General features: G+C 40.0%; 1 protein-coding gene across 1 annotated transcript in view; it reads right to left on the minus strand.

Moving 5' to 3' along the window:
- Nucleotides 1-18,000, minus strand: part of LOC131149885 (rhodanese-like/PpiC domain-containing protein 12, chloroplastic) — a 48,676-nt gene that overhangs the window by 17,985 nt on the left and 12,691 nt on the right. The window contains exons 6-7 of the mRNA XM_058100676.1: nucleotides 17,702-17,810; nucleotides 1,903-1,953 (exon numbers count right to left, since the gene is read on the minus strand). Coding sequence (XP_057956659.1) covers nucleotides 1,903-1,953; nucleotides 17,702-17,810 — 160 coding nt within the window. The remainder of the gene's footprint in view (nucleotides 1-1,902; nucleotides 1,954-17,701; nucleotides 17,811-18,000) is intronic.

The raw sequence follows: 18,000 nt of genomic DNA on the forward strand, positions 1-18,000 counted from the left end.
AGACATCAACATTTCCCAAGGTTTGGCAAAAAGACAAACCTCTAGCATGTCGAAAATTCCATATACCTCTCCTAAGGTTTAGAAATGACACGGACCTTACTGCCATTTGATTTTTGTGGCTATTATCAAATCCCAAGGAGTCCTTATGAGTCCTATAATAACCAAGATCTGTAGGGTCCTTGAAACAAACAAGATCCGCATCTTATTTACCAAGCCTCAAGGGACGTCCATGGGATTTGTGAAACCTCGGGGACATGTCTTTTTCAAACTCCAAGAGAGGTTAATGTTTTTTGCCCTAGTTATTATGGATAAAACATAAAATAAATAGTTATATGATATCTAGGTTCAATTTTGCATAGAATTTCAAATCTGATCTGTTTTTTTTTTTTTTTTGCCTTAGTTGTTATTCAAATACTACTATTCTAAGTTCAATTTTTGCATGAAATCTCGAAAACTTGAATCTTACCATTCATTTCATACTTTTTAGTCACTCTTCATTTCAGCAAAATGGAGGATTTCTTAAGAGAGAAATTTTTATTTTGGTTTTTTTATCTCAAATTTTCAACATCAAAGAAACTTGCTCCATTTCAATTTTAAAAAGTTTTTGCTAAAATTTTTAGATTTCAATAAACTTCAATTCAAGGAATTTTTTACAGAAATTAATTGCCATTTTGATTGTGCGGGTTGTGGAAAAAAGAGATTTCAATAATTTCACGAAAATTTAAAAGCATGTCACAGCACAGCATCCTTGTGGTGCATCAGGATTAAAACCATTTTGTTTTCCATAGTGTTCAAACAAGTCTATTCCACATTATGTACGAGAATGTTTTCATGATTTCAAATTTTCAATTGGTGTCATATATTCTCATCATCACTTTATAGCAATGAGTTCAATAATATGTGAAAATACTTAATTCCTATATAAATTTTGGAAATTTGAAGGTGACATATTTGTTGTTGTTTGGAAGATTAGAAATGAAAAGTGGGAATTGTTTTCAACAACAAAACAAGTACTGCATTTTCTACCTTATTTTAATACAAAACTTGGAGACAAAAAAACGAGGAGGCATTTGTATAATTTGTTGGAAAACTAGAAATTGAAAATAAAAATGGTTTCCTCAAGTTAACAAGCCCTAAAATTTGTTTGGAAGTATGTAGTTCGAACCTTGAACTTGGAATTGTGTGCTTTTTTTGGTACAAGATACAATAAAAGCTATTTTGTTTTCCGTAGTGTTGCAACAAGTCTATTCCATATCATGTGCAAGGTTGCTTTTATGATTTCAATTGGTGGCATATATTCTTCATCATCACTTTTTAGAAATGAGTCCAATAATATGTGAAAATACCATTGTAACAGATGGGTAAAAAACCAGGAAGTGAAACCAGGAAACATTTTCTCCAGAACACCTCCTCATCCCCACCCGGGAGCCCAAAAAAAAAATCCTACCTTATTTTGACTTGAAGAGTTGATGGGCACACCAACCCATTTGTGCTTCTCTTAAGTGAACTATGTCCAGCAAATTTAGGAAACCACACACACACATTCTCCCCAGTAGAAAAACAGCAGCATCCAATAAATAGTAGTTGCATGTAATCAACAATTGAAAATCCTCAACAGCTGTAATTTGAAGTTTTAAACAACTGCAAATGAATTTTGAAGTACATCACTAACATATTGATCATTTTGAGAATTTTCAAAAAATAACTTCTTTCAATTTTCAGAATTATTTTTAGAGAATGACTCAATTTCTCCTACAGTAGAAAACTCTACTTTAAATAATGAAATCATAAATTTGAATGCTGTGAAACTTTCTTGAAGAAAAATTCTGTCCAAATTCCTCCTAAAAAAATTGCACCTTAGCTAGTACATTGATAAACTCTCAACATAATAGAGGTTCTTACTTGTGTCTGCAGCCACTTGGCAACCTGTAATGAGCGCACGCCATGGTGGCACTGGATAAAGAAACACAGATGTTGGTACTCCAGCAAAAGAATGTGTAATAGCAACAGAGAAAGGGATTGCATAAATTCAAATGGAAATTAAACAGAACCACAAAGGAAAATAAGGAATTAATATGGACAGCTAAAGCTACCATATGATGACTCCAACTAAGAAGTCATCAAAACCTCTGACAGATTTTATTCATCCACAGATTAATGATGCAAAAGTGCAAACCATGGTTTTAAAGAACAGTAGCAGTCCATGTAACAACAATAGTCACAGCATAACAGCTGTGCATCCGTGAATTCAGTTTTTGCATTAGCAAAATTGGTAAAAACATATAGACTCACATGTTTTTTCATGCCTGAAATCTACACACTAAGGCTTCAAATGATTTTTAGTAAATTTTTGTTTTGGTTGCTTTAGTTGCTATTGACAAGAAGAAACATGCATTTGCTACTTCTCACTACTTTATTGATTTTAAGTGAAGTTCAAACTAAGAAATTATAAATATAAATAAATATAATATACAATGCTTGTTCAAGGTTTTGGTGTTCTGGACGAAACCTCCATTTAAGGTTTTGCTAGAGGCACGGTAGTAGAAGCAGGAAGAGACACTTCCCCCTTAAGTCGCTGTGTGCAAACCTGCAAAATTGGGATGATACAAGCAACAAAAAGGACTCAAGCTGGATGAAGATGTAGGAGGATTGGGCATAGATACTAGGTTTGGATTTGGAAGGCAAAATAGAGGAAGGGACTCATCAAGGTCAACAGGACTCGAGGAATAAAAGTAGTATGGTGTAGACTCAAAAAAGGTGACATCAACAGAGACAAAGACTAGATGTAAAGTAGAACTATAACATCAATATCCCTTTTGAGTATAGGAATAGCCCAAAAAAATACATTTGATAGCACGAGGATCCAACTTATCCGTTCCTGGAGATAACTTACGGACAAAGGACACGACCAAATATACGAGGAGGAAGAGAGAACAAAGGAGCCTTAGGAAATATTTTACCACCAAATACAGAGGATGGCATTTTATTGATGAGGGAGCAAGCTGTCAGCACAGCATCACTCCAATAGACTTGAGGGACATTCATTTGATACAATAGGATAGGTTTCCGCTCTGCAACTCCATTTTGTATGTAGCGTGCACACAAAAGGACTGATGAATCATACTAGAGTTAGTCATATAAGTATTGAAATGGGTACTGAAGTACTCCTTAGCATTATCACTACGAAGCATCTTGACTGGCATATCAAATTGAGTCTTTATTTGGAAATAGAAAGCACAAAAGATACCAAACAACTCGGAACAATCTTTCTTTAAATATAACCAAGTCATCCTAGAGTAGTCATCAAAAAATATAAAAAAGTACTGAAACCCCAACTTTGATGTCACACGACTACGACCCCAAATATCAGAATGGACAAGCATGAAAGGACTAACCACCTGTTTATCGACTCAAGGGGCAAAGGGAACACGACGACGCTTGCCCAATGGACAGGACTCACACTCAAGATTAGTCATAGAACTCAATGTAGGAACTAGCTGTTTCAACTTGTCCAAAGACGAGTGACCAAGGAGATAGTGGATTTGAACTGGTGTAATTGTGACTGTGTAGGCAATGGATGGAGAAGGTGACTCAAAGTAGTAAAGTCCACGAGCCTCACGTCCTGTGCCAATTGAATTTCCCGTCTTCAAATCCTGAATAACCACAGAATCAAGAAGGAATGTGACAACAATTTAGTGGCTTTGTAAGCTTACTAAATAACATAAGATTGAAAGGAGATTTAGGAATGTATAAAGTAGAAGAAAGAGAGATAGAAGGGGTAGGATTCACTGTTCCTATCCCCTTAACAGCAATAGTGGACCCATCAGCAAGGGTAACTTGAGGGAGATTTTTAGGATATTGGAGATCAGAAAAGAAGTTGGTTGCACCTGTTATATGGTCAGTGGCAGCAGAATCAAAAATCCAACGACTAGTAGGAAGGATACTAGATGACATGCAGACTGTAGGACTACCTTTCTGGCAAAAGAAGCAACGTGATAAGATGCTTGTTGAGACAATTGATACTGTAGAAACCTTGAATACTCCTCCTCTGATATAGTCAAAGTACGCAGTTTACTCAAACAAGTGACTAATGAAGTAATCATACTTTTGGGATTTGCAAATGTCGTCACAACATTAACAAACTCAAACCAATGATCATAAGAAACTCACACACAACCCCAAGAAAGCAACACTCAGCACTCGAACAATTGGAGAGATGAACCACCGAAACTACCATGAACAAATCACCAACAACCTCAGATACAGCCCCAAGAAAGCAACAGAGTCACAGCCTCACATAAAAAAATATATATTAAAAATTTTAATTTAAAAAAAAAAAAAAAAAAAACAGCTTATGAGTACGGCCACTGCCCCAAGAAGGTCACCAATGACCATTACTAACACCGAACAACAACTAACGAATTACCATGAGTGCCTTGTCACAACAAAGATTGGATCTTGGAGCAAAAACACATGCCCAACAGCTTGACATTTTGCTATATGGTAGAAATTAGAATAGTGAATAAAAAAAAAAACAGCAAATCACACTGTTTTAGACCCAATAAACTCAATAACAATTGATAAACAACTTCAAGAAGCATCAAACAACCATTCATTGGGTGCCACACTACCACTGAGGAGGTGAACAACTCACTGACAGAGATAGACCTGCCACAACCTTACAACTGAACATATGAATGCTGCCACAGCCCCAAAAGAGTCACAAAGAAACCTTCACAAGCCTTGAAAAGACATTAACGGAATGTCGTGAGTGCATGATCGGAAAAGGTTGAATCTTTTAGCAAAAAACTGACCTAACAGCTTGATAATATAGTCAAGAGAAGGAATCAAAGCATGGTAGAGGAGAAAGGGTAATGGTTTACTCCAAGCACCCAAGAGGGTATGCAGGGTGTCACGCCAAACGCTCAAAAGGGGTAGGCAAGGTGCCACGCCAAGCGCCAAAGGGTAGGTAGGTGAATGCTACACACTGTCGTAGGTTAACCATGCGGAAAAAGGGAATGGAATTCCTAAGGGAGACTAAGGTAGTGTTGAGGCCTTTTGCTGGTTCCTTATGTCTAATGGGAGATCATCCTCACATAGTGCAAGTCGTTGCTAGCAAAGGACACGATGAGAAGTTCCTTTCAGCCATGCAACTCAATAAGGGATTGAGAAGGGGTGAACAGACGTATCTCGCCACGGTGGTAGTAGAGGAAGAAGTAAGCCAAGAGCTGGTGCCTACGACCATACAAGTTGTGTTGGATGGGTAGAAAGAGAAGTGCTCTTTCTCTCAGCGGAGCATCAAATTCCAAGGTCATGTAATTGAACAAGGGCATATCAAGATGGATATGGAGAAGGTGAGAGCTATTCAAGAATGGAAGATCCCAACGACAATGAAGGAGCTGCGTTCCTTTCTTAGTCTTGCCAACTATTACAGGAAGTTCATAGAGAGGTACTAGAGGAGAACTGCTCCTTTGACAAAACTACTGAAGAAAGGTCAGGGATGGAACTGGACAGAGAAGTGTCAGGGAGCCTTTGATGACTTAAAGGATGCCATTATGAGATCTGGTACTTGCTTTTCCGGACATCATGAAACCCTTTGAGGTACAAATAGATGCATTGGACTACGCCCTTGGAGGGGTCTTGTTACAAGAGGGACATCTTATTGCGTACGAGAGACGTAAGCTTAGTGAAGCGGAACGAAAGTACACAGCTCAGGAGAAGGAGATGCTAGCAGTGATACATTGTCTCCGCATGTGGCAACATTACTTACTTAGATCAAGATTTGTGGTGAAAACGGATAACTCGAGTGTTAGACACTTCTTCACAAAGTCGAAGTTGACACCCAAGCAAAGTCAGTGGCAAGAATGCTTGGCAGAATTTGATTTCTTATTTGAGCACAAGGCGGGGCATATGAACCAAGTTGCTAATGCACTTAGTAGGAAGGCCAAGCTAGCGGCCTTACAGACGGTAACACACTTAGCAGTGAGTATTGTTACCAAGACGATGGAGGAGCACATCAAGGAGAATTTAGCCAAAGATCCAATTGCGCAAAACCTCATGAATCTGAAAGAGTAAGGAAAAACATGTCAGTTCTGGACAGAAGACGAATTGCTGATGACCCATGGTAGCCGTCTCTTTGTGCCACAAGCTGGAGTGGAGATTTAAGGAAGACAGTGCTAAGAGAGTGTCATGACACCATGTGGGTCAGACATCTAGGATGACAGAGCACTTTGACATTATTGAAAAAGCGGTATTATTGGTCGCATATGCGTGATAATGTGGTTGATTATATTCGAACTTGTCTCACCATCCAAAAAGACAAAGTGGAGCGGAAGAAGATTGCAGGGCTGCTGGAGCCCCTACCGGTACCATCCAGATTGTGGGAAAGTGTCTCACTAGACTTCATCACCAACCTGCCCAGAGTGAGAGATGTAGGGTCTATACTTGTGGTTATAGACAGGTTTTTGAAGTACAGTACGTTTATACCCGCATTGAAGTACTGTTCAGCAGAGGAGATGGCACAACTATTCTTCTAGAATATTTTGAAGTATTGAGGTGTTCCCCAAGATATTGTCAGTGATTGAGACTCAAGATTCACCAGCAACTTCTGGATCAAACTTTTCAGAATCTTCAATTCATAACTTGACATCTCTTCGAGCTACCATCCATGGACAGACGGACAAACAGAGAGATTCAATGGGCTACTAGAAAAGTACTTGCGCCATTTCATCAACGCCAACCAGAAGAATTGGGTGCAACTACTTGATGTAGTTGGTTCAGTTCTGTTTCAAGGCCCAAAATATCTTAACAACCAACAAGAGTCCTTTTAAACTTGCTACAGGCTAGCGCTACATGGGCCAACCCCACTTGTCACAGGCCGAATATTTCACACCTTTTTGAGTGGACCGTGCGGCGCTAGCTAGAGCCCTGTTGTTTAACTAGCCAGCCTAGCGTTTACCACAATTCACCAATGGAACAGTTTCATTGTCATTCAAGCAAATATAAGCAGAAACAATAAGCAACTTATGAAACTAATGGCACTTAAGCAGTAAACATTGAAGCAACATAATTCATTATCAACACCTCCGTTGACAATGTGTATCTAGCGAAGGAGACAAGTAAGCTAAACATGTTGACAATAGCTAGTGAGTTTTACAAGTTGATGAACACTCACCCTCCCCTCAAGAGCTTTCTATGCTATTCTCACTCTGGCATTAGGAAACATCAATATGACCGAGGAGTCATACTCCCCTTTTTAGCCTACGGAAAAACTATCTTTGAAAAATAACCCTACACTAGTATTTACATTATGGAACCCATCCTAAACACACGAGACAAGTGGTCATAGGCAAGCATAATGCCCTGAACAAGCTCGGCTCGTGATGCTTCCCAACTTATGCGGTCGACGTCCTCGTAGACTTTGACACTAGGTTAACTTCAACTTTGTCCACAAACAGTTGCACATCTTCCACAGAAATCCAGCTGATTTCTTCGTCACCAAGGCCTTTCCACTTTACTAAGAACTCCTGCCACTTCTTCCTTGAGGATGTGAACTCTCTGTCTGCAATGATCTCTTCAACTTCTCATCTGTTGGGTTGCACTGTCTTAAATTCTACTCTCGTTGACTGACTTCTGCTTGGATCTTCAGTCTCAACATTGAACGGTTTGAAGTAGCTGACGTGAAACACAGGATGCACTTTCATCCAAGCTAGAGGGTCAATTTTGTAAGAGGTCTTCCCAACTTTGGCCAAGATGGGGACTGGTCCTTCATATTTATGAAGTAATCTCCTATCTCATACCCGTAGTGACTTGATCTGTTCAGGATTGAGCTTAACAAGCACCAAGTCACCTATGTTTGAAGTGTTGCGGTCTTCTCCCCTGATCTTCCCACTTCTTTATTCGCTTAGAAGCTTTCTTGGTAGGCTTGGGCAATCTTTGCATTTTGTCTCCATTCTTTGGTGAAGATGTATGCTCTGGGACTCTTTCCTCTATACAACTCATCCACTGTGTGAGGTAACAACGGCTACTGGCCTATAACAAGCTCAAAAGGACTCTTGTTGGTTGTTGAGCTCTTTTGGGCATTGAAACAGAATTGAACCACATCAAGTAGTTGCACCCAATTCTTCTGGTTGGGGTTGATAAAACGGCGCAAGCACTTTTCTAGTAGCCTGTTGAATCTCTCTATCTGTCTGTCTGCCTATGGATGGTAGCTCGAAGAGATATCAAGTTGTGAACCGAAGATTTTGAAAAGTTTTGTCCAAAACTTGTTGGTGAATCTCGAGTCTCGGTCACTGATTAAGTGTCAAAATTGCATAATTCGGTGTTTAAATGTGTTTATTGGTTATTGCAATTTGGATTAAATGCCTAGTTATGCACATTATTTTAAATGGAACTCAATTTATAACATTAGGATCTTCATTCCACTTTTACCCTTAAATTTACGAGTACTTATATTCAATTATTGCAGGATATTTATTGGAAAGAAAAGGGGAATTGAAGAAGCATGAAAGCAAAACATTGGAGGCTCAAAAAATTTTGCGTGAGCCATGAAAAATTAATGTGGGCGTGGGGAGCAATAAGGCAGCAGGGTGAAATAAATACATGCATGGAAATTGCATGGGCCAGCATAAAGGAGCACCATTCGGCCAATAGAAGGAAGCAGCAGCAGCATATAAAGATGCAAAGGGCCGTTAGGTATGAGGGCCCATTCGGCCAGCGCAATATAAAGGGGCAAATGCATGAGCCATGCAAGAAAAGGAGGGCAACCAGCACCTAAATTACTAACATGCATGCACGGCTACAGGAAAAGGAAAAAGTAGGCCAGCTTTTTAGTGGGATTAAATTGGAGAGGCTAGGGCAGCTTTTAGGTTTCTTTTGGGGCAGTAAATTGGAGCATATATGCAGCAAATTAAATTGGAGTGGGCTGGGCCAAAACAAAACATAAAGGCAGCAACATTGCATGTGCCATGCAAAGGCATTTGGCCAATGCTAGGGCATCCATGCGGCTAGGGCTGAATTGGAGAATTAAATTAGGTTTTCTTTTTGGGATATAAAAGGAGAACAAGCAGCTGCATGCAGGGAGGAGCCGTGAAGGCAAAGGAGCAACTGGTTCGGCAAAAACAGCAGAGCCGTGAGGCATAAAGCTGTGCATGGCACAGCAGCTGGAATTTTCTCCTCTCTTCTATTCTTCTCCTCCTCCCTTCTTTTATTCTTTTATTTTGTATTGTCCTTTTATTTTTATTGTTGTCAATGAATTATTCCTGGTTTATTTTGTTCCAATAATTTCAGATTGCAACCATGTTATGCTAAATTTTATCATGAAATTCAAGGAGTAACCCAGGACCGTTTTGGGTTGGATTTCCTCTTTTTCCTTGGAACTCTAATGTTTAACTTAATGGATTTTATTTTACTTTATATTTGAAAATATTAAAATTCTATGTTCTGGATTTTGATCAGTTGTTGACATAAAGGCACAATTGATGCTTGAACTAGTAACAAGATTTTAGTAGTTTTCTTCCATTGTTTAAATTTGTTATACAATTTGTTGAGTATTTTGGATTATACTGAAATTACGAGCATGAATGTTATATTATCTGGTCATGATCTCTCGAAATGAGAAAATGATTGAGAGAAGAGGAAATTAGAGGAACATCCATTACCAAATCGGAAATAGGCGAAACTTGCGTCTCAAGTGTTTAATTAATTGTTTTTTACAATTGCAATTTAATTTCTACGTGTTCCCTTTGAATTGCTTAGTTATTGGTAATTTTAGATCCTTAGACTTATCATCACCTTCAAATCCTACTTGTGCGTGAACCTCATTATTTTTATCTTTCATTTTCCCAATTATTATTTTAACCCGTTAATTAATTATTTGTTTTAGGAATTCCTGTCACCATAAATAATAATTTGATTTCTTGGGTTATAATTGAGACCTTAATGCTTACATATTTCTCATTGTCCCCGTGAATTTGATCTTGGGACTCACCCTTGTATTACTTTGACAGCTTCTGCGCTTGGAAGTCAATAACATTAGCTGATCAAGTTTTTGGTGACAACATCTTGGGAAACACCCCAATACTTCACCATATTCTAGAAGAATAGGTGTGTCGTCTCCTCTACTGAACAATACTTCAATGCTGGTATAAACATACCATACTTTGAAAACCTATCTATAACCACAAGTATAGACCCTGTATCTCCCACTCTAAGCAGGTTGGTGATGAAGTCCAATGATACACTTTCCCACGATCTAGTTGGCACTGGTAGGGGCTCCAACAGCCCTACAATCTTCTTCCGCTCCACCTTGTCTTGTTGGTAGGTGAGACAAGTCCAAGTATAATCAACCACATCATCACGCATGTGACCAATAATACCTCTGCTTCAGTAATGTCAAAGTATGCTGTCATCCTAGATGTTCGTTCCACATGGTATCATAACACTCTCTCAGCAGTGTCTTCCTCAGATCTCCAACTCGTGGAACAAAGAGTCGGCTACCATGGGTGATCAGCAATTCATCTTCAGTCTGATGCATTTGTTTGCACCTCGAAGGGTTTCATGATGTCTGCAAGAGCAAGTACCAGATCTCTCATCATGGCATCCTTCAAGTCATCAAAGGCTCCCTAACACTTCTTTGTCCAGTTCCATCCCTCACCCTTCTTCAGTAGTTCTGCCAAAGGAGCAATTCTCCTCGAGTACCCCTCTACGAACTTCCTATAATAGTTGGCAAGACCAAAAAAGGAAAGCAGCTCCTTTTCTGTCATTGGGATCTTCCATTCTTGAATAGATCTCACCTTCTCCATATCTATCCTGATATGACCTTATTCAATCACATAACCAAGGAATTTGATGCTCCGCTGAGCAAAACAACACTTCTCTTTTTTCACATACAAACTGTTTTCCTTCAGCCAGTCGAACACCTTCCGTAGATGCTCTTTATGTTCTTCCAGAGTAGAACTGTAGACAACAATATCATCCAGGTACACCACGACAAACTTGACAAGGTACTCACGAAACACCTGCTATCAAAGCTCGGTTAGTTGCTACGTGAATTCATTTTCCTTTGGTGTGGGATTGGTAAAGCTTTTGCAAATGACCATGCCAACTAATGTCCAGAGAATTAATGTGCTAAAAGCACAGGCTTAGACGGCAGCCAACAGTGTGGCCATACAGATGGCCCAACTGACGAAACGTGTTGATGAATTAAAGGGATGACAAAAGCATCAACAAAGTTCAATGGTGGAAATGTCAAAGGACTTTCACCACACTGTAGAGACCTTGCAAGCTCAGATAGTTGATCTGACTGCAAAGATGAATGTGATGGTTCTTGCTATGTGAAACTCTAAAACTCCAGGGTTTAGTAAGACCAAGGTACCAGAACCCAGGATGTATGAGGGTGTCCGTGATACTAAGGAGTTGGAGAACATCTTGTTTGATATGGATCAATACTTTCACGCTTTGAGGACAAATTCAGAACAGGTAAAAGTGGATGCTGCAACTATGTACTTGGTTGATGATGCCAAACTGCGGTGGCATACTAAGTACAGTGATATTGAGAATGGACGTTGTGTAAATTGTTGGGCAGACTTGAAGAGAGAGCTCGAGGCAAAAATCTTTTCAGAGAATGTAAAGTACAATGCTAGGAGGAAGCTGAGAGACCTCAAGCATACTGGGTCAATCAGGGAATATGTGAAACAATTTTCTGCTTTGATGTTTGATATCAAGGACATGTCGAAAAAGGACAAGCTATTCTATTTTCTTAAAGGATTGAAACCGTGGACAAGGACAGAACTTCATAGGCAAAGAGTTCAAGACTTGTCTACCGCACAAGCTGCCGCGGAACGCTTGACTGACTACACTGGTGATAATACCGCTTTGTCCAAAGATAGTGGCGTAGTAGGAAACAGCAGAAAGCCTTTTAAGAAGGGCAAACCTAAAAGTGGGGGAGCCGATTATAAGGCATCAACTTCAAAAGAAGCTTCATTGTCTCGAGGGTTTAACACACCCACTGGAAAGGGTAAAATTCCATGCTACTTATGTCGAGGCCCTCACAGAGTTGCTGAATGCCCTCATAAATCATCACTCAATGCCTTACAAGCTTCCATCGCAGAGGGGGGGCGTTGGAGAGTGATGAGGAAGAGGAGGATACCCTGAGGATGGGTGCAATGCAGGTGGTGAACGCATTGGAAAAGCAGGCAAAAACATTAAAAGTTACACAAGCGAAAGGATTGATGTTTGTGGACTTGAGGATCAATGGGAAAAGTACCCATGCTATGGTGGATACCAAGGCTACCAATAATTTTGTTTCACAGGTAGAAGCAAGGAGACTCAACTTATCCTTGGAGAAGGATTCAAGATGCATGAAAGCGATCAATTCTATAGCCCAGCCTACTCTGGGAGTAGCCAAGCAAGTGACTGTGAAGCTTGGGCAATGAGCAAGTCATGTGAATTTCACGGCGGTGCCGTTGGATGAATTCTAAGTCATTTTAGGAATAGAATTCCTAAAATAGACTAAGGTAGTGCTAATGCATTCTGCTGGTTCCCTATGTCTGATGGGAGATCACCCTTGCATGGTGCAAGTCATTGCAAAGAAAGGAGACGATAAGAAGTTCCTTTCAACTATGCAACTCAAAAATGAATTGAGAAGGGGTGAGCAGACATATCTAGCCATGGTGGTAGTAGAGGAAGAAGTAGGCCAAGAGCTGGTGCCTACAACCATCGAGCTGTGTTTGATGAGTACAAGGGGGTGATGCAGGATAAGTTGCCTCACAACTTGCCTCAACGACAGGGTGCAGAACAGGAGATCGAGTTGTTTCCACGAGTAAAACCACTTGCTAAGGGGCCATATCGAATGACGCCTCCAGAGCTAGCATAGTTGAGAAAAAAACTTGATGATTTGTTGGAAGTGGGATAAATTCACCCTTCCAAAGCACCATTCAGAGCACTAATGTTGTTTCAGAGGGAACATAATAGAAGCATGCGGGTGTGTGTACACTACCGCGCACTCAACAATGTGATAGTGCAAAACAAGTATCATATTTCGTTGATTGCCAATCTGTTTGATCAGCTGAGTCATGCCAAGTACTTCACTAAACTCAACATGAGATCAGGCTACTATCAGGTGAGAATTGCATATGGGTATGAGCCGAAGACAACTTGTGTGATGCGGTATAAGGCATATGAATTCTTGTGATGCCTTTTGGGTTGACAAATGCGCCTGCCACATTCTGTATCTTGATGAACTAGGTATTTCATGAGTACCTTGACAAGTTTGTCATGATGTAACTGAATGATATTTTTGTCTACAGTTCCACTCTAGAGGAACATAAAGAGCATCTACGTAAGGTGTTCGATAGGCTGAAGGAGAACAGTCTGTATGTGAAGAAAGAGAAGTGCTCTTTCGCTCATCAAAGCATCAAGTTTCTTGGTCATGTGATTAAGCAAGGTCATACCAGGATGGAAAGGGAGAAGGTGAGAGCTATTCAATAATGGAAGATCCCAATGACAGTGAAGGAGTTGTCTTCCTTTCTTGGTCTTGCCAACTATTACAAGAGGTTTGTAAAGGGGTACTCGAGGAGAACTGCTCTTTTGGCAGAAATACTGAAGAAGGGTCAGAGGTGGAGTTGGACAAAGAAGTGTCAAGGAGCCTTTGATGACTTGAAAGATGCCATGATGAGAGATCTGGTACTTGCACTTCCGGACATCATGAAACCCTTCGAGGTACAAACAGATGCATTGGACTATGCCCTTGAAGGATTCTTGTTATAAGAGGGACATCCTATTGCATACGAGAGTCGTAAGCTTATTGAAGTGGAACGAAAGTACAAAGCTCAGGAAAAGAAGATGCTAGCGGTGATACATTGTCTCCGCGTGTGGCGACATTACTTATTTGGGTTCAGGTTTGTGGTGAAAATAGATAGCTCGGGTGTTAGCCACTTCTTCACACAACCGAAGTTGACACCCAATCAAGGCGGGGGGCCAAAATCATGTTGTTGATGCACTAAATAGGAAGGCCGAGTTGGTGGCCATACAGAAAGTAACACACTTAACAGTGAGTATTGTTACCACGATGATGCGAGAGAGCATAAAGGAGCATTTAGCTAAAGATCCAGTTGAGCAAAACCTCATGAAGCTGACAAAAGAGGGGAAAACATGTCAATTCTAGATGGAAGTTGGATTGTTGATGACCCATGGTCACCAGCTCTTTGTGCCACGAGCAAGAGGTCTGAGGAAGACACTGCTAAGAGAGTGTCATGATAACATGTAGGGCGGATATCCGAGATGACAACGCACTATGGCATTACTAAACCAGAGGTATTATTGGATGCATATGCGTGATGATGTGGTTGATTATATCCAAACTTGTCTCACCTGCCAACAAGACAAGGTGGAGCAAAAGAAGATTGTCGGGCTACTAGAGCCCTTACCAGTACCATCCAGACCGTGGGAAAGTGTCTCAATGGACTTCATCGCCAACCTACCCAAAGTGGGAGATGCAAGATCTATACTTGTGGTTACAGACAAGTTTTCAAAGTACAATACATTTATACCAGTACCAAAGTACTATTCGGTAGAGGAGACGGCACAGCTATTCTTCCAAAATATTGTGAAGTATTGGGGTGTTCTCTAAGATATTGTCAGTGACCGAAACTAAAGATTCATCGGCAACTTCTGGACAAAATTTTTCAAAATCCTCAGTTCACAACTTGACATCTCTTCGAGCTACCATCCACAGACAAACGGATAAACAGAGAGATTCAACGGGCTACTAGAAAAATACTTGTGCCATTTCATCAACGCCAACCAAAAGAATTGGGTGCAACCACTTGAAGAGGCTCAGCTCTATTTGAATGCCCAAAAGAGCTCAACAACCAACAAGAGTCCTTTTGGGCTTGTTATAGGCCAGCAGCCCCTGTTACCTCACACAATGGATGAGTCGTACAGAGGAAAGAATCCCAGAACGTACATCTTCACCAAAGAATGGAGATAGAATGCAGATATTGCTTGAGCCTACCTGGAGAAATCTTCTAAGCGAATGAAGGAGTGGGCAGATTAGAGGATAAGACTCCAGCACTTCAACCTAGGTGACTTAGTTCTTGTTAAGCTCAATCCTGAACAGATCAGGTCACTCCAAAGACGAAATAGGAGACTACTTCATAAATATGAAGGTCCAGTCCCCATCTTGGCCAAAGTTGGGAACGCCTCTTATAGAATTGATCCTCCGACTTAGATGAAAGTGCATTCTGTGTTTAATGTCAACTACCTCAAGTCGTTCAATGTTGACACTGAAGCTCCAAGCAAAAGCCAGTCAACCAGAGCAGAATTGAAAACAGTGAAACCTGATAGATGAGAAGTTGAAAACATCCTCGTAGATAGAGAATTCACATCCTCGAGGAAGAAGTGGTAGGAGTTCTTAGTGGAGTGGAATTGCTTTAGCGACGAAGAAATCAGCTAAGTTTCTACAGAAGATATGCAACCGTTTGTAGACAAAGTTGAAGTGTACCTAGCGTCAAAGTCTACGAGGACATTGACCGCATAAGGTGGGGAGCATCAGGAGCCAAGCTTGTTCAGGGTATTATGCTTGCCTGTGACCACTTGTCTCGTGGTTTGGGATGGGATTCCATCATGTAAATACTAGTGTAGGGTTATTTTTCAAAAATAGTTTTTCCCTAGGCTAAAAAGGGGAGTATGACTCCTCAATCATATTGATGTTTCCTAGTGTCAGATTAAGAATAGCATAGAAAGCTCTTTAGGGGAGGGTGAGTGTTCCTTAACTTGTAAAACTCACTAGCTATTGTCAACGTGTTTAGCCTCTACTTGCTTCCCTCGCTCAACACACATTGTCAACGGAGGTGTTGATAATGAATTACATTGCTTCAAAGCTTACTGTTTAAGTGTCATTGCTTTCATAAGTTTGCTTATTGCTTCCGCTTATATTTGTTTGAATGACAATGAAAGTGTTCCATCGGTGAATTATGGTAAACGCTACGCTAGTTAGTTAAACAAGAGGGCTTTAGCTAGTGTTGCACGATCCACTCACAAAGGTGTGAAATATTCGGCCCGTTACATTTGGGGTCGGCCCTGCCAGCATTTGGTTGGCGCATGGGGGCCCATGGGAGGCCCTCCAACAATGGGGTTTTGTGGGGTGAGTCGTCGAGGGGTCTGTTTATGGGTATATGGTTGGTTTTGTAAAATAATATGGTATGGAGGTTAATTTAGAAAGGACAGCTGCGGGAATGGTGTTTTTCGGCAACGGTTGAGGAAAGTAGGGCTTAGTTTGGATCATGCTCTGATATCATGTTGTAATTGGGTAAAATGGAAGACCTAAACTCAATGATAGGTCTATCTCTCTATTTATAATATATGTAAGTACAATAGGAATGACCATAATACCCTTACTAACTCACACTTATTACTAACAAAACTCAACACATAATAATAATAATGCTAAAAGACTAAATAATCATTAGCACTTTGAATAGAAATGCTCTAGATTGGGAACCTGATCTGTAAAAATGACCATAATACCCTTACTAACTCACTACTATTACTAACAAAACTCTAACACATAATGATAATAATAATGCTGAAAGACTAAATAATCATTAACACTTTAAATAGAATGCTCTTGATTGGGAACCTGATATTTTTACAGATTTTATTAGCAGTATCTATAAGTCTCATTGTCACAAGCCAGTTCTCATAAGCCCAAATGGGTTTTGAGGAAAGGGGGGAACTTCACTGTCAGTTCTATCTATAAACACCTTAGTTCCCTGGCTGGGAGCAGCACTAACCGTTGGAAGCTGATTTGGAAAATGACAGCCCCTTCAAAGGCTGCCTTTTTCACTTGGGAAGCTACTCTTGGGAAAATCCTTACAATAGACAATCTTTAGACAAAAAGGGCTCCCTCTTGTCAAAAGATGCTTTTTATGCTTGGAGCAGGAGGAATTGGTTGATCACATACTCCCGCATTGTTGTTGGACTAAGAAATTGTGCAACTTAGCCATCTCCATTGTAAATCAGAAATGGGTCACTGCAGCTAGTGGGAGGTAAAAACTGTGGGCTTGGAAAGAGATTGGATCAAATAAGGGAGAAGATGTCTCTCCCTCATTCTTCTCTCTGTTTAATGGGTCGTTTGGAGAGAAAGGAATAGAAGAGCCCTTCAAGGAATAATCTCTCCTATTCAGGCTGTCATGGACCATTGGATTGCTATGACCTCTAGTTGGCATTCTGGGGTAGTTGAAAGGGACCCCTTTGTAATCCTAGATTTTTTTTATACTTTTCAGCAAGGAGTGTTTCTTTCTTGTTGATTCTTTGTACTTGGGTGGCATGCTCTTGATGCCTTGTTTTATGTAATTTCTCTTCGCTGATCAAAAAAATAAATAAATAAATGCATGTCTGTATGGATTTATGTTATATATGTCAACATATCGCTTTATTACTAAATGAGAACAGCTGCACAAGATGTAAGAATGGGAAATGCTTATGACCCAATATTACTTTTTTAAATAACAATAGACCAATTGCACAAAACACAGCTATAGACCTTTTTTTTTTTTTGCATTCAAATATCTGTGTGTGTGTGTGTGTGTGTGTATGAGTATGTGTGTGGGTAGATTACCAAAAGAGTAGCAGATGCTATTCTTTTATGTTCAGCAACCAAAAAGAACATTCAGCAGTAGGTTAGAAATAGGGTACATACCAGAACATAAGTGTCTTTCTGAGGATCAAACTTATTTGTTACTTCTGGCCCCCAGTTTCCAAACTGGCGAAGGGGAAGAACATGGAAACCTGGCAAAGAAGCCTGGGCCCTGTAGCACAAAAGTTATCACTGTAGTGATGAAAAAGAAATGACATCCCTAGCATGGAAAAAAGAATACAAATAAAAGCCAATAATTTCATAAAAACAAAAAAACGAGGAAAAAATAAAACCGGAAGACTCCATTTGGTTCAGACTATCTTTTTTTAGAAAATATATTTCATATTTTCCCTTGTTTGATG

This window comes from Malania oleifera, chromosome 2 (assembly GCF_029873635.1).
Source record: "Malania oleifera isolate guangnan ecotype guangnan chromosome 2, ASM2987363v1, whole genome shotgun sequence".
In the NCBI taxonomy this organism is placed as follows: domain Eukaryota; kingdom Viridiplantae; phylum Streptophyta; class Magnoliopsida; order Santalales; family Ximeniaceae; genus Malania; species Malania oleifera.